Source organism: Salvelinus alpinus, chromosome 26, assembly GCF_045679555.1.
Source record: "Salvelinus alpinus chromosome 26, SLU_Salpinus.1, whole genome shotgun sequence".
NCBI classification, from domain to species: domain Eukaryota; kingdom Metazoa; phylum Chordata; class Actinopteri; order Salmoniformes; family Salmonidae; genus Salvelinus; species Salvelinus alpinus.
The window spans coordinates 43,981,769-44,000,050 of record NC_092111.1 but is presented as its reverse complement, the minus strand read 5'-3'; the positions used below and the strand labels follow the sequence as shown (position 1 = coordinate 44,000,050).

Below are 18,282 nucleotides of genomic sequence, written 5' to 3'. Positions count from 1 at the left end.
ATGAGGTTACCATACATCACATTGGTGGTGTTGTGGTTCACTTGTATGAGGATGGTAATGGTAGAGTAGGGAGGAACAAATCAAACGGACACATGCAGCTTACAGTCAGCACGTTGACTGTGCTCGTGCATGTGGGTGTGAGGCACAGCGTGGATGTGTGTGAGCGGCCACATTATCCCCCTGCTTTACTGAGCAGAGGCTGTGGATTTGGATACAATAGGAGGGCTTATTAACTAATTAAAACTAAGAAATACAAAATAGAAGGGCAGGAGAGAGAGATAAGGTTTCCATTATTGATAAGATAATGTGGAAGACAAAAACTGTGGCATCTCTAAACAGTAGCATCTCTAAACAGTAGCATCGCTAAACAGTAGCATCTCTAAACAGTAGCATCGCTAAACAGTAGCATCTCTAAACAGTAGCATCTAATCACAGGCATCACCTAACAGACAAACCACAAATAAATACTGTTAGAATTACATTTCTACAGCAGAGAGTTGTAAGGATTTGGGGATGGATACTTGATGCTAATTGCATGCCATCGCTAAGTCAACTGTGAGTTAGGTTAGCAAAGGAGACTTGTAACTCACAGACAGCTGGGCAAGCAAAGATGATGTGTTGTATAGGAGACAGACCACTACTTAAGGACACAGCTGGGCTAGCAAAGATGATGTGTTGTATAGGAGACAGACCACTACTTAAGGACACAGCTGGGCTAGCAAAGATGATGTGTTGTATAGGAGACAGACCACTACTTAAGGACACAGCTGGGCTAGCAAAGATGATGTGTTGTATAGGAGACAGACCACTACTTAAGGACACAGCTGGGCTAGCAAAGATGATGTGTTGTATAGGAGACATATCACTGCTTACAGACACAGCTGGGTTTCTTGGCTGACCACTGGTTGTTCTTCTGGCAGGTGATGTTCTTCTTCCCCACCAACTCAAAGGCAGGGAGACACTCAAAGTACAACATGTTCCCGTGGCGGAAACCTGTTCCCTCCCGCTTGCCGTAGGCCGGTATCCCTGGGTCGCCACAGCTGCCCTGGTCAATCTCTAAAGGGAAGAGACACATAGATAGACAGGTTAAATAGTTGGCTAAAATCAATGTTGGTTGTCCAGGTAAACTTTCAACATTTCAACTTTATTATCCTAGACCTAGACTGTCATCTATTTAGCAATCACACAGCACAGATTATAATATCAGATTATAATATCAAATTATCATATCAGGTTATAATAACAGATTCAAATATCAGATTATATTATCAGATTATCATATCATATTATAATATCAGATTAGCATATCAGATTATCAGATTATCATATCAGATTATAATATCAAATTATCGTATCAGATTATAATATCAGATTATAACATCAGATTATAACATCAAATTATAATATCATATTATCATATCATATTATCATATCAGATTATAATATCAAGTGTGACTGTGTGATGCAATATCATGTAATGAAACCATGTAACCCCATGATGTGTAACCTAGAGTAGAGTTAGGTTGGCTAACATGGTAGAGTATAACGAGGTTGGCTATCATGGTGGAGTAGAGTTAGGTTGGCTAACATGGTAGAGTTAGGTTGGCTAACATGGTAGAGTAGAGTTAGGTTGGCTAACATGGTAGAGTAGAGTTAGGTTGGCTATCATGGTGGAGTAGAGCTAGGTTGGCTAACATGGTGGAGTAGAGTTAGGTTGGCTAACATGGTGGAGTAGAGTTCGATTGGCTAACATGGTGGAGTAGAGTTAGGTTGGCTAACATGGTGGAGTAGAGTTCAGTTGGCTAACATGGTGGAGTAGAGTTAGGTTGGCTAACATGGTGGAGTAGAGTTAGGTTGGCTAACATGGTGGAGTAGAGTTAGGTTGGTTAACATGGTGGAGTAGAGTTCAGTTGGCTAACATGGTGGAGTTAGGTTGGCTAACATGGTGGAGTAGAGTTAGGTTGGCTAACATGGTGGAGTAGAGTTTGATTGGCTAACATGGTGGAGTAGAGTTAGGTTGGCTAACATGGTGGAGTAGAGTTCAGTTGGCTAACATGGTGGAGTTAGGTTGGCTAACATGGTGGAGTAGAGTTCAGTTGGCTAACATGGTGGAGTTAGGTTGGCTAACATGGTGGAGTAGAGTTAGGTTGGCTAACATGGTGGAGTAGAGTTAGGTTGGCTAACATGGTAGAGTAGTGTTCAGTTGGCTAACATGGTGGAGTAGAGTTAGGTTGGCTAACATGGTAGAGTAGAGTTAGGTTGGCTAACATGGTAGAGTAGAGTTAGGTTGGCTAACATGGTGGAGTAGAGTTCAGTTGGCTAACATGGTAGAGTAGAGTTAGGTTGGCTAACATGGTAGAGTAGAGTTAGGTTGGCTAACATGGTGGAGTAGAGTTCAGTTGGCTAACATGGTAGAGTATAGTTAGGTTGGCTAACATGGTAGAGTTAGGTTGGCTAACATGGTAGAGTAGAGTTAGGTTGGCTAACATGGTAGAGTTAGGTTGGCTAACATGGTAGAGTAGAGTTAAGTTGGCTAACATGGTAGAGTTAGGTTGGCTAACATGGTAGAGTAGAGTTCGGTTGGCTAACATGGTGGAGTAGAGTTCAGTTGGCTAACATGGTGGAGTATAGTTAGGTTGGCTAACATGGTAGAGTTAGGTTGGCTAACATGGTAGAGTAGAGTTAGGTTGGCTAACATAGTAGAGTAGAGTTAGGTTGGCTAACATGGTGGAGTAGAGTTAGGTTGGCTAACATGGTGGAGTAGAGTTAGGTTGGCTAACATGGTGGAGTAGAGTTAGGTTGGCTAACATGGTATATTAGAGTTCGGTTGGCTAACATGGTGGAGTATAGTTCGGTTGGCTAACATTGTAGAGTAGAGCTAGGTTGGCTAACATGGTATAGTATAGTTAGGTTGGCTAACATTGTAGAGTAGAGTTCGGTTGGCTAATATGGTGGAGTAGAGTTAGGTTGGCTAACATGGTGGAGTAGACTTAGGTTGGCTAACATGGTGGAGTAGAGTTAGGTTGGCTATCATGGTAGAGTAGAGTTAGGTTGGCTAACATGGTAGAGTAGAGTTAGGTTTGCTAACATGGTAGAGTAGAGTTAGGTTGGCTAACATGGTAGTGTAGAGTTAGGTTGGCTAACATGGTAGTGTAGAGTTAGGTTGGCTAACATGGTAGTGTAGAGTTAGGTTGGCTAACATGGTGGAGTAGAGTTAGGTTGGCAAACATGGTGGAGTAGAGTTAGGTTGGCTAACATGGTGGAGTAGAGTTCAGTTGGCTAACATGGTGGAGTAGAATTAGGTTGGCTAACATGGTAGAGTAGAGTTAGGTTGGCTAACATGGTGGAGTAGAGTTCAGTTGGCTAACATGGTGGAGTTAGGTTGGCTAACATGGTGGAGTAGAGTTAGGTTGGCTAACATGGCAGAGTAGAGTTCAGTTGGCTAACATGGTGGAGTTAGGTTGGCTAACATGGTGGAGTAGAATTAGGTTGGCTAACATGGTAGAGTAGAGCTAGGTTGGCTAACATGGTAGTTAGGTTGGCTAACATGGTAGTGTAGAGTTAGGTTGGCTAACATGGTGGAGTAGAGTTAGGTTGGCAAACATGGTGGAGTAGAGTTAGGTTGGCTAACATGGTGGAGTAGAGTTCAGTTGGCTAACATGGTGGAGTAGAATTAGGTTGGCTAACATGGTAGAGTAGAGTTAGGTTGGCTAACATGGTGGAGTAGAGTTCAGTTGGCTAACATGGTGGAGTTAGGTTGGCTAACATGGTGGAGTAGAGTTAGGTTGGCTAACATGGCAGAGTAGAGTTCAGTTGGCTAACATGGTGGAGTTAGGTTGGCTAACATGGTGGAGTAGAATTAGGTTGGCTAACATGGTAGAGTAGAGCTAGGTTGGCTAACATGGTAGAGTTAGGTTGGCTAACATGGTGGAGTAGAGTTAGGTTGGCTAACATGGTGGAGTAGAGTTAGGTTGGCTATCATGGCAGAGTAGAGCTAGGTTGGCTAACATGGTGGAGTAGAGTTAGGTTGGCTATCATGGCAGAGTAGAGCTAGGTTGGCTAACATGGTAGAGTTAGGTTGGCTAACATGGTGGAGTAGAGTTAGGTTGGCTAACATGGTAGAGTAGAGTTAGGTTGGCTAACATGGTGGAGTAGTGTTCAGTTGGCTAACATGGTAGAGTAGAGTTAGGTTGGCTAACATGGTCGAGTTAGGTTGGCTAACATGGTAGAGTAGAGTTAGGTTGGCTAACATGGCAGAGTAGAGCTAGGTTGGCTAACATGGTGGAGTAGAGTTCGATTGGCTAACATGGTAGAGTAGAGTTAGGTTGGCTAACATGGTGGAGTAGAGTTAGGTTGGCTAACATGGTGGAGTAGAGTTAGGTTGGCTAACATGGTGGAGTAGAGTTAGGTTGGCTAACATGGTGGAGTAGAGTTCAGTTGGCTAACATGGTGGAGTAGTGTTCGATTGGCTAACATGGTGGAGTAGAGTTAGGTTGGCTAACATGGTGGAGTAGAGTTAGGTTGGCTAACATGGTGGAGTAGAGTTAGGTTGGCTAACATGGTGGAGTAGAGTTAGGTTGGCTAACATGGCAGAGTAGAGTTTAGTTGGCTAACATGGTGGAGTTAGGTTGACTAACATGGTGGAGTTAGGTTGGCTAACATGGTGGAGTAGAGCTAGGTTGACTAACATGGTGGAGTTAGGTTGGCTAACATGGTAGAGTTAGGTTGGCTAACATGGTGGAGTTAGGTTGGCTAACATGGTGGAGTTAGGTTGGCTAACATGGTGGAGTTAGGTTGGCTAACATGGTGGAGTTAGGTTGACTAACATGGTGGAGTAGAGTTAGGTTGACTAACATGGTGGAGTAGAGTTAGGTTGGCTAACATGGTGGAGTAAGGTTGGCTAACATTGTGTATCTATCATCGGCCCTGTTGGGTGAGAGAATAAATAATGCCTGTGTGTAATGTTAAGTGCTGTCTCAAACTTTTAGAGTGCTCAATGCTCTATTCAAGGAACTGGATGACAGAACCCAGACAGAACCCAGTCAGAACCCAGACAGAACCCAGACAGAACCCAGACAGAACTCAGTCAGAACCAAGTCAGATTGCGACCAGAACACAGACAGAACCCAGACAGAACCCAGACAGAACCCAGTCAGAACCCAGTCAGAACCCAGACAGAACCCAGACAGAACACAGTCAGAACCAAGACAGAACCCAGACGGAACCCAGACAGATCACAGACAGAACACAGACAAAACCCAGACATAAAGCAGTCAGAACCCAGTCAGAACACAGACAGAACACAGACAGAGCCCAGACAGAAAGCAGTCAGAACCCAGACAGAAAGCAGCATTCAAAACGTACCAAAACCGCTCCAGACTTATACACGTTCACATTGTCTGACTCAAGAGTCCTCGTTGTCTAGCATCCTGAGTTTCCACCCTTCGGTAACACCCCCCCCCCCCTCATAACAGAGGGGTAGAGTGTTAATATAGCACTGCGCCAAGCCAGGGGATGGTCTGTGTGGAAGATTAAGTTGCTTACGTTCCCATTTATTAGAAGTCAACAGAAAGTGTCTCTTGACACGCTTCTTTTTGAACTCTTTCTTTGCCTTGTCATTTTTTACATCCAGGGGGTCCTGTATTTTAATGACCTCTTCACAGAGGGAGGGGGCATCAAAGGCCTCTGCATTTGGGTGGGGGGGGAGGCTATGAAACTTTCCTGCCATTTTTGGCCTCAGTGGTAATTGAAGCTGCAGCCAGATCTATTCTGTCCTATTAAGCTTGGAAGCTTATAACTTAGCATTCAGTCTCTATAAAGTAAAATATATCATTGTAATTTATTTACTTCTTGGCTTTAAAAAGTAGCTTCTGACGGAAACATTACTCACTCAGCTCCAGGTTGGATCGTGTTTTCAGGGTTCTGATGCTCTTCTGTTGCTGGTGGTGGGTTAGCCAGAGCATTTGCTGTATAGATCTTGGTAAGAATAATCTTTGGAAGTAGAAATCCTTCCAGGTAATTTTGACAAATATTAGATAGTCGGTTAGGAGTTTTGATTTGGAGTGAAGGTTATGTTGTGGAGGGTAGTATCCTGTATATTTCCTGGTGACATAGTGTTGTGGAGGGTAGCATCCTGTATATGTCCTGGTGACATAGTGTTGTGGAGGGTAGCATCCTGTATATGTCCTGGTGACATAGTGTTGTGGAGGGTAGTATCCTGTATATGTCCTGGTGACATAGTGTTGTGGAGGGTAGTATCCTGTATATGTCCTGGTGACATAGTGTTATGGAGGGTAGTATCCTGTATATGTCCTGGTGACATAGTGTTGTGGAGGGTAGTATCCTGTATATGTCCTGGTGACATAGTGTTGTGGAGGGTAGTATCCTGTATATGTCCTGGTGACATAGTGTTGTAGAGGGTAGTATCCTGTATATGTCCTGGTGACATAGTGTTGTGGAGGGTAGTATCCTGTATATGTCCTGGTGACATAGTGTTGTGGAGGGTAGTATCCTGTATATGTCCTGGTGACATAGTGTTGTGGAGGGTAGTATCCTGTATATGTCCTGGTGACATAGTGTTGTGGAGGGTAGTATCCTGTATATGTCCTGGTGACATAGTGTTGTGGATGGTAGTATCCTGTATATGTCCTGGTGACATAGGGAAGGTTATGTTGTGGAGGGTAGTATCTGGTATATGTCCTGGTGACATAGTGATGTGGAGGGTAGTATCCTGTTTATGTCCTGGTCACATAGTGAAGGTTATGTTGTGGAGGGTAGTATCCTGTATATGTCCTGGTGACATAGGGAAGGTTATGTTGTGGAGGGTAGCATCCCGTATATGTCCTGGTAGTAAAACCCAACCCAACTAAATCAATTATTTTGTTAAAACATGCTCCTTCCTTCAACCCTCTATCTCATGTAAATGTAAATGATTTGTCCACTCAGTGTATGTTTACATCTCTCTCTCTCTCTGCAGCTTCTGCCTGGGATGAGGAGCTGACGTGCACTTTCACACGCTGGCCCATATTTCTTTAGTCTTTACACACATACACCCCTCATCCCGTTTATTATCCAATTATTCATGCATCCCTCACTCTTCCCCTTCCTGGTTTTCCGGGGGGTGCTACAGATGGAATCCAGAGAACTCCCAGTGATGAATCGGTAATGGAACCTCCGAACAGGAAGAGTGCAGGACAAATAAGCCCCTCCGTCCATCCATGGAATGATGCTCGACTCTCATGACCTTTTAAAACGCACCAGGGGATCGGAGACTGAGAGATAATCCATGGGTGACTTAGGGTGTTTTCACATATGAAATTTGTTACCCTGGTTCGGGTTTCTAAATTGTTAGTGAGATTTCTACACAATACGTTTTACTTTCACGAGGTCTGAAAAATAACCGTTTCAGGGTGCGATTAGCAAGATGCACATTCCACATGACGTAAGTGAGCAAACTTGTTTACAACGGGCAAAAAAGTTCCACACGACTTGCACTGCAGCATCCCAGTACCTGGTACTCTACTCACTCTGCAGCATCCCAGTACCTGGTACTCTACTCACTCTGCAGCATCACAGTACCTGGTACTCTACTCACTCTGCAGCATCCCAGTACCTGGTACTCTACTCACTCTGCAGCATCCCAGTACCTGGTACTCTACTCACTCTGCAGCATCACAGTACCAGGTACTCTACTCACTCTGCAGCATCACAGTACCTGGTACTCTACTCACTCTGCAGCATCACAGTACCTGGTACTCTACTCACTCTGCAGCATCCCAGTACCTGGTACTCTACTCACACTGCAGCATCCCAGTACCTGGTACTCTACTCACACTGCAGCATCACAGTACCTGGTACTCTACTCACTCTGCAGCATCCCAGTACCTGGTACTCTACTCACACTGCAGCATCCCAGTACCTGGTACTCTACTCACGCCGCAGCATCACAGTACCTGGTACTCTACTCACGCCGCAGCATCACAGTACCTGGTACTCTACTCACGCCGCAGCATCACAGTACCTGGTACTCTACTCACTCTGCAGCATCCCAGTACCTGGTACTCTACTCACTCTGCAGCATCCCAGTACCTGGTACTCTACTCACTCTGCAGCATCACAGTACCTGGTACTCTACTCACTCTGCAGCATCCCAGTACCTGGTACTCTACTCACTCTGCAGCATCACAGTACCTGGTACTCTACTCACTCTGCAGCATCCCAGTACCTGGTACTCTACTCACACTGCAGCATCCCAGTACCTGGTACTCTACTCACACTGCAGCATCCCAGTACCTGGTACTCTACTCACTCTGCAGCATCCCAGTACCTGGTACTCTACTCACTCTGCAGCATCCCAGTACCTGGTACTCTACTCACTCTGCAGCATCACAGTACCTGGTACTCTACTCACTCTGCAGCATTCCAGTACCTGGTACTCTACTCACTCTGCAGCATACCAGTACCTGGTACTCTACTCACTCTGCAGCATCCCAGTACCTGGTACTCTACTCACTCTGCAGCATCACAGTACCTGGTACTCTACTCACTCTGCAGCATCCCAGTACCTGGTACTCTACTCACTCTGCAGCATCACAGTACCTGGTACTCTACTCACTCTGCAGCATTCCAGTACCTGGTACTCTACTCACTCTGCAGCATACCAGTACCTGGTACTCTACTCACTCTGCAGCATCCCAGTACCTGGTACTCTACTCACTCTGCAGCATCACAGTACCTGGTACTCTACTCACTCTGCAGCATCCCAGTACCTGGTACTCTACTCACTCTGCAGCATCCCAGTACCTGGTACTCTACTCACTATGCAGCATCACAGTACCTGGTACTCTACTCACTCTGCAGCATCCCAGTACCTGGTACTCTACTCACTCTGCAGCATCCCAGTACCTGGTACTCTACTCACTCTGCAGCATCCCAGTACCTGGTACTCTACTCACTCTGCAGCATCCCAGTACCTGGTACTCTACTCACTCTGCAGCATCCCAGTACCTGGTACTCTACTCACGCTGGTCCAGGATTATTTTAAGCCAGGGTTCATTTGCGTTTTCACACATGTTTATAGGATCAGGGTACCAAACGCTCCATGATGCAGATCAGAAAGGGAAAAACATCCTTAATGACTATCATTTTTTAAACACATATTTAGTGTCTACGATGTGGAGATTAGCATCCTAAGGGACTCATCAGGTCCATTACTTATGGATGTAACTCAGTGTTATGCTATTATGCCCACCTATGGATTTATAATGACTTATTTTATTGCTTTTTTTGTACTGCAGATTTTCTTTTAAAGTGACTTTGGGTGTCTTGGTAAAAAAATATATATATATTATTATGAATAAGGGGGAGGATTGACTTTCATTGTAAACAATTTTGTTGTTGTTGTTGTTGAATGTTTTATGTAAAGATCACCAGGCAGACGCTTAGAGAAATAAAAAAGAGATTTCCAAACCTCTCTGCAAAACAACAGTTAACCCTCACAACCACTCCCAGACAGTCCTCACAACCACTCCCTGACAGTCCTCACAACCACTCCCAGACAGTCCTCATAACCACTCACAACCACTCCCAGACAGTCCTCACAACCACTCACAACCACTCCCAGACAGTCCTCACAACCACTCCCAGACAGTCCTCACAACCACTCACAACCACTCCCAGACAGTCCTCACAACCACTCCCAGACAGTCCTCACAACCACTCCCAGACAGTCCTCACAACCACTCCCAGACAGTCCTCACAACCACTCCCACACAGTCCTCATAACCACTCCCAGACAGTCCTCATAACCACTCCCAGACAGTCCTCACAACCACTCCCAGACAGTCCTCACAACCACTCCCAGACAGTCCTCACAACCACTCCCTGACAGTCCTCACAACCACTCCCAGACAGTTCTCACAACCACTCCCTGACAGTCCTCACAACCACTCCCAGACAGTTCTCACAACCACTCCCTGACAGTCCTCACAACCACTCCCAGACAGTCCTCATAACCACTCCCAGACAGTCCTCACAACCACTCCCAGACAGTCCTCACAACCACTCCCAGAGAGTCCTCACAACCACTCCCAGAGAGTCCTCAAAACCACTCCCAGACAGTCCTCACAACCACTCCCTGACAGTCCTCATAACCACTCCCTGACAGTCCTCACAACCACTCCCAGACAGTCCTCAAAACCACTCCCAGACAGTTCTCACAACCACTCCCAGACAGTCCTCACATCCACTCCCAGACAGTCCTCACAACCACTCACAACCACTCCCAGACGGTCCTCACAACCACTCCCAGACAGTCCTCACAACCACTCCCAGACAGTCCTCACAACCACTCCCAGACAGTCCTCATAACCACTCCCAGACAGTCCTCATAACCACTCCCAGACAGTCCTCACAACCACTCCCAGACAGTCCTCACAACCACTCCCAGACAGTACTCACAACCACTCCCTGACAGTCCTCACAACCACTCCCAGACAGTTCTCACAACCACTCCCTGACAGTCCTCACAACCACTCCCAGACAGTCCTCATAACCACTCCCAGACAGTCCTCACAACCACTCCCAGAGTATCCTCAAAACCACTCCCAGAGTATCCTCAAAACCACTCCCAGACAGTCCTCACAACCACTCCCTGACAGTCCTCATAACCACTCCCTGACAGTCCTCACAACCACTCCCAGACAGTCCTCACAACCACTCCCAGACAGTTCTCACAACCACTCCCAGACAGTCCTCACATCCACTCCCAGACAGTCCTCACAACCACTCACAACCACTCCCAGACAGTCCTCACAACCACTCCCAGACAGTTCTCACAACCACTCCCAGACAGTCCTCACGACCACTCCCAGACAGTCCTCACGACCACTCCCTGACAGTCCTCATAACCACTCCCAGACAGTCCTCACAACCACTCCCTGACAGTCCTCACAACCACTCCCAGACAGTCCTCACAACCACTCCCAGACAGTCCTCACAACCACTCCCAGACAGTCCTCACAACCACTCCCTGACAGTCCTCATAACCACTCCCTGACAGTCCTCACAACCACTCCCTGACAGTCCTCACAACCACTCCCTGACAGTCCTCACAACCACTCCCAGACAGTCCTCACAACCACTCCCAGACAGTCCTCACAACCACTCCCAGACAGTCCTCACAACCACTCCCAGACAGTCCTCACAACCACTCCCTGACAGTCCTCATAACCACTCCCTGACAGTCCTCACAACCACTCCCTGACAGTCCTCACAACCACTCCCTGACAGTCCTCACAACCACTCCCAGACAGTCCTCACAACCACTCCCAGACAGTCCTCACAACCACTCCCTGACAGTCCTCACAACCACTCCCTGACAGTCCTCACAACCACTCCCTGACAGTCCTCATAACCACTCCCAGACAGTCCTCACAACCACTCCCAGACAGTCCTCATAACCACTCCCTGACAGTCCTCACAACCACTCCCAGACAGTCCTCACAACCATTCCCAGACAGTCCTCACATCATTATTGCTTTTTTGCTAAAAAGCAAAAAAAAAAAAAAATGTTTGACTATTTTTATTGGAGGAAAATAAATAAATAACAGTAAGGTACTTCATTGTTACCCAGAAATGATTTGATTCGGAAATGAAAACACTTGATAGTCTACAGTTACAACAACAGTTAAAAGATAATCCACCCCCAGAAATACAAGTCATGAAACTCCTGAAACGTATGTTCTATCAGTGGTAAAATAACTTCTGATTGGTCAGTCTGAGAAATATAACTTCTGATTGGTCAGTCTGAGAAATCAGGAAATTCTGTATGAACACGTCATAGCTACTGTACATGGTTCTGGTCACTGGAGACAGCAGATAACACACTATCACATTTCATAACTCTTTTAAAATCATTACCTGCACTTCAGATTGCCAGATGGTACGGCCATACTTGTCTAGAACACATTCATCCGTTTATATTGGCATGACAAAGTAAATGTTTCACATTAGATGTGCACAATCTAATCAGTGTACCAAATTATTCAACTCAGTTTCTCCATTTCGCAACGCGTCTTGTGTGTCAGTGGGGAACGTGGGGAAAGGGGCCTCTGTTGCCATAGCAACGTACTCTGCACTCGCTCTGGGCGGAGGAGTTCCAAGTTGAACTCGATGAGACAGACTCCTAAAATTGATAGTGCAGTTTGTTTTAGGTGGTTTTTACAGCTAGCTAGCTACTTCACATGCTAATATTGAGTTTGGTATTATTGTGTGTACAGTAGATACGTCCACGGTTAAATTTAGACAATTATTCCGAATGATTAACATAAGGGTTAAGGTTTTGGGTTAAAACCAAAAATTCTAATAACAAAACATTTGAGCTCGCAGCTTACGCCCATCTGCAATCCATGGTGGTAACAGCACTCACCGTTGCCCCCTAGTGGCCGGTTTTTAAGTCATCGCCAGATGTCCAGGGTATCAGAATGGACGTCAAATTTTGCCATGGATCTTGAGCGACCTGGCTGTTATTGAGAATCAGTACAAACTGCAGCTACATCAACCTCATTGACAATTAAGTCCCTCCAGTCGAAGTAGGCCTATTCTTACACACTACAATTAGAACACCAGGGAGAAAGTAGGGAAGAAATATGAATAAAAAAAGAGAGAGAAAAGGAAGGATATAAGTCCTTTGATGTGTCTGCATACGTGACCGACCCGCTCGATTGGGTCTCATGTACCAACATTTGAAATTGTGTTTTTTTTTTCATTGGATTAAAAGTAGAGACTCAGAGCTAGAATATCAATATATATAATATCATACACTACAGTTGAGGAATAATGTGAAAGTAATTCTGCTTTGAAAGTTTATAAACTTGTAACCCCACTTTTGAGAAAAGGGCACTTGAATCGTTTGGTACACCTACTGGAGAGTTTTGTTTAAACCTATTCGGCATTGTTCACACCCTCTTAAGCCTTAGCCCCACCCATCTCATTAAGGATTCACATGTGAGGCCATGTGCTAAACAGAGTGAGTACGGTAGTGTAGTAAACAACCAAAGATGTCAAGACTAAAGGCGGGTTTATACTAATGACTGACAGTTGTCACAGTGACATCGTGAACATTCTATTCTCGTCTGACATCAAACTAGTCGTTATAAAAAAGTATACAACTTTTTTTTTAAATGACAGGCTGCATAACATCAGCATCCTAGAGGTCCAAAAGAACACAACTGGAGTATTTTAACACCAATAAACCTGTCTGTTTAAAAAATGAATTCAGTATATGTCAATCCATCAAACTAGGCAACTAAAAGTAGTTTTCGAAACAATGTTTCGGTTTGTTTCTAGGTTGTTAGCTAGCTAACATTCAGTTTCACATTCAATTTCACCAGGCATTCCACTGATTTCACCGGGCATTCCACTGATTTCACCGGGCATTCCACTGATTTCACCGGGCATTCCACTGATTTCACCAGGCATTCCACTGATTTCACCGGGCATTCCACTGATTTCACCGGGCATTCCACTGATTTCACCAGGCATTCCACTGATTTCACCGGGCATTCCACTGATTTCACCAGGCATTCCACTGATTTCACCGGGCATTCCACTGATTTCACCGGGCATTTCAAAACTCACTCCTCCAGAAATTGAAGAGCTTTAGCAACACTTTGGCTTCATGATATCTTTCAAAACAATCTGCGTTAGAAAGGATTACCTACAGCTAATTCTATAGACAGAAGTACACTACATGGCAGACCAATCAAAACTCATCTCTCCTGGCATGTCCAGCCCATCCACTATCTCAGCCAATCATGACTAGCAGGAAGTTTCCTGTCTTTTTTCCCGTGGCTAACCTAACTAGGCTCGTAATTTAACAATTGTAATTGTATTTACAGCTGGCATAAAGTTTGTTATTAAGGCATATGAACGTTCTAGAAGGCATTTCTGCCCAAAAGCAAATAATAAAACATTTTTTTAAATGTTTACGTTCAAATGCCTCTCCTGTGAAGTAGTGACGCGCGGTACACAGCTAGCTTCAAGAAACGAGGCACATACAGTGGGGAGAACAAGTATTTGATACACTGCCGATTTTGCAGGTTTTCCTACTTACAAAGCATGTAAAGGTCTGTAACAACAATCCAGAAAATCACATTGTATGATTTTTAAGTAATTAATTTGCATTTTATTGCATGACATAAGTATTTGATACATCAGAAAAGCAGAACTTAATATTTGGTACAGAAACCTTTGTTTGCAATTACAGAGATCATACGTTTCCTGTAGTTCTTGACCAGGTTTGCACACACTGCAGCAGGGAGTTTGGCCCACTCCTCCATACAGACCTTCTCCAGATCCTTCAGGTTTCGGGACTGTCGCTGGGCAAAACGGACTTTCAGCTCCCTCCAAATATTTGCTATTGGGTTCAGGTCTGGAGACTGGCTAGGCCACTCCAGGACCTTGAGATGCTTCTTACGGAGCCACTCCTTAGTTGCCCTGGCTGTGTGTTTCGGGTCGTTGTCATGCTGGAAGACCCAGCCACGACCCATCTTCAATGCTCTTACTGAGGCAAAGAGGTTGTTGGCCAAGATCTCGCGATACATGGCCCCATCCATCCTCCCCTCAATATGGTGCAGTCGTCCTGTCCCCTTTGCAGAAAAGCATCCCCAAAGAATGATGTTTCCACCTCCATGCTTCACGGTTGGGATGGTGTTCTTGGGGTTGTACTCATCCTTCTTCTTCCTCCAAACACGGCGAGTGGAGTTTAGACCAAAAAGTTCTATATTTGTCTCATCAGACCACATGACCTTCTCCCATTCCTCCTCTGGATCATCCAGATGGTCATTGGCAAACTTCAGACGGGCCTGGACATGCGCTGGCTTGAGCAGGGGGACCTTGCGTGCGCTGCAGGATTTTAATCCATGACGGCGTAGTGTGTTACTAATGGTTTTCTTTGAGACTGTGGTCCCAGCTCTCTTCAGGTCATTGACCAGGTCCTGCCGTGTAGTTCTGGGCTGATCCCTCACCTTCCTCATGATCATTGATGCCCCACGAGGTGAGATCTTGCATGGAGCCCCAGACCGAGGGTGATTGACCGTCATCTTGAACTTCTTCCATTTTATAATAATTGCGCCAACAGTTGTTGCCTTCTCACCAAGCTGCTTGCCTATTGTCCTGTAGCCCATCCCAGCCTTGTGCAGGTCTACAATTTTATCCCTGATGTCCTTACACAGCTCTCTGGTCTTGGCCATTGTGGAGAAGTTGGAGTCTGTTTGATTGAGTGTGTGGACAGGTGTCTTTTTTACAGGTAACGAGTTCAAACAGGTGCAGTTAATACAGGTAATGAGTGGAGAACAGGAGGGCTTCTTAAAGAAAAACTAACAGGTCTGTCAGAGCCGGAATTCTTACTGGTTGGTAGGTGATCAAATACTTATGTCATGCAATAAAATGCAAATTAATTACTTAAAAATCATAATGTGATTTTCCAGATTTTTTATGATAAAAATTACAGACCTCTACATGCTTTATAAGTAGGAGAACCTGCTAAATCGGCAGTGTATCAAATACTTGTTCTCCCCACTGTATGTGTGATTGTGTGCAACTTACATGCATGTCTGTCTATCTGTGTGTGTGTGTGTGTTTGTGTGTGTGTGTGTGTGTGAAACCGTAGTAGTGCTAAGTGGAGCTAGCTATCCTCATGAATTAGTGAGTAGTGGTAATGGTCTGGTGTCTGTGCCTGTCTGACAGCTCATTAACACAGCATTCAGGGAATTTACAGTTCAATTATCACAAACACACACACACACACACACAGACACACAGACACTCAGACACTCAGACACTCAGACACTCAGACACTCAGACACTCAGACACTCAGACACTCAGACACACACACACACTCACAGACACACACACACACACACTTGTGGGTTCGATTACAGACTCAAAATGGCCAGAAACAAAGAACTTTCTTCTGAAACTCGTCAGTCTATTCTTGTTCTGAGAAATGAAGGCTATTCAATGTCAGACAAAAAATTGCCAAGAAACTGAAGATCTGGTAGAACGCTGTGTACTACTCCCTTCACAGAACAGCACAAACTGGCTCTAACCAGAATAGAAAGAGGAGTGGGAGGCCCCGGTGCACAACTGAGCAAGAGTACATTAGAGTGTCTAGTTTGCAATGTTCAAGTCCTAACATCATAGTGTGTGTGTGTGTGTGTGTGTGTGTGTGTGTGTGTGTGTGTGTGTGTGTGTGTGTGTGTGTGTGTGTGTGTGTGTGTGTGTGTGTGTGTGTGTGTGTGTGTGTGGGTGTGTGTGGGTGTGGGTGTGTCTGTGTGTTCTTCTGTGTGTGTGTGTGTGTCTGTGTTATGTCTACACCAGATAATCGAGCTAGAAAATATGCAAAGTAATTCAAATTTAAGTAAAGTTTTTGGGATGCCTCAATCACCAAAGGGAGAATGCTTCAAAGTAATTATTGTCCTTTATTAAAGCTGATATCACTGTTTCAGTTCTGCTACTTTCTGCTGGGTGTTAAAACAGGAAACAACACGATTTAACAGTGTGTATATTTTATTTTTTTAACTAGGAGAGTCAGTTAAGAACACATTCTTATTTTCAATGACGGCCTAGGAACAGTGGGTGAACTGCCTTGTTCAGGGGGCAGAACGACTGATTTGTACCTTGTCAGCTCGGGGATTCGATCCAGCAACCTTTCGGTTAATAGTCCACAGTGTGTATGAGTGCACACAGGAAACAACAACGATTTAACAGGAAACAACACTGAGTGGACAAAACATTAAGGACACCTTCCTAATATTAAGTTGCACTCCCTTTTGCCCACAGGGATGCTGGTCCATTTTGACTCCAATGCTTCCCACAGTTGTGTCAAGTTGGCTGGATGTCCTTTGGGTGGTGGACCATTCTTGATACCCATTGGAAACTGTTGAGCGTGAAAAACCCAGCAGCGTTGCAGTTCTTGACACAAACCGGTGCACCTGGCACCTACTACCATACCATACATATTTTGTCTTGCCCATTCCCCCTCTGAATGACACACACACACACAATCCATGTCTCAATTGTCTCGAGGCTTAAAAAATCCTTCTTTAACCCGTCTCCTCCCCTTCATCTACACTTATTTAAGTGGAGTTAACAGGTGACATCAATAAGGGATCATAGCTTTCACCTGAATTCACCTGGTCAGTCTATGTCAGTCTGTGTCATGGAAAGAGCAGAAACATGAGACCAGCTCATCATCAAGAGGAGATATGGCTAGACTCACTAAAGTCTTACAACTGCTCACACACACACACACACACACACACACACACACACACATACACATACACACACACACACACTTCTAACAGCGAAGTTGAGAAGCAGAGAGAAATATGTAGCAAAGTATTTCTTTGGGGGGATATTACCACAAACAGAGTAAAACCCAAGACATCACGTCCATAAGCTTACCTTCATAAGACACCTTGAAGCCCAGAGAGCTTACCTTCATAAGACACCTTGAAGCCCAGAGAGCTTACCTTCATAAGACACCTTGAAGCCCAGAGACCCGCTGGTGTCGTCAGTCTTGAAGTTGAGCCACATCTGATGACTGGTGCTGACCACCAGGTCTGGAGTAGTGGTCCCTGACAGGCTGCAGGAGACAGGAGAAGATGTGGGAGGGTGTCTGTGCCTGTACGAGGGTGTCTGTGCCAGTGAGAGCACACCTAGGGATACTTAGGGATCCTTCCCTCTCTCCCATCTCTCTCCCCTGTCTCCCTCCCTCTCCCCATTCCTCTCCCCTCTCTTCCCTTCTCCCCAGTCTCCTTCCCTCTCACCTCTCTCCCCCTCTCCCCATTCCTCTCCCCTCTCCCCCCTCTCCTTCCCTCTCTTCCCCTCTCACCTCTCTCCCCCTCTCCCCATTCATCTCCCCTCTCTTCCCCTCTCCCCTCTCCCCCCTCTCCTTCCCCTCTCCCCTCTCTTCCCCTCTCCCTCTCCCTCTCCCCTCTCCCCTCTCTTCCCCTCTCCCCCCTCTCCTTCCCTCTCTTCCCCTCTCACCTCTCTCCCCTCTCCCTCTCCCCTCTCCCCTCTCTCCCTCTCTCCCCCTCTCCCCCCTCTCCCTCACCTCTCTCTCCCCTCTCCCCCCTCTCCCTCACCTCTCTTCCCCTCTTCCCCTCTCTCCCCTCTCCTTCTCCTCTCTTCCCCTCTCCCCTCTCTTCCCCTCTCCCCTCTCTCCTCTCCCCTCTCCTTCCCTCTCTCCCCCTCTCCCCCCTCTCCCTCTCCCC

The 18,282-nt window shown here is 45.8% G+C and overlaps 1 protein-coding gene across 1 annotated transcript in view; it reads right to left on the bottom strand.

Moving 5' to 3' along the window:
- The window catches only part of LOC139555342 (CUB and sushi domain-containing protein 2-like), a 993,500-nt gene that overhangs the window by 474,405 nt on the left and 500,813 nt on the right, over positions 1-18,282 (bottom strand). The window contains exons 12-14 of the mRNA XM_071369058.1: positions 17,568-17,651; positions 17,505-17,533; positions 874-1,056 (exon numbers count right to left, since the gene is read on the bottom strand). Of these exons, the coding sequence (XP_071225159.1) occupies positions 874-1,056; positions 17,505-17,533; positions 17,568-17,651 (296 nt within the window). The remainder of the gene's footprint in view (positions 1-873; positions 1,057-17,504; positions 17,534-17,567; positions 17,652-18,282) is intronic.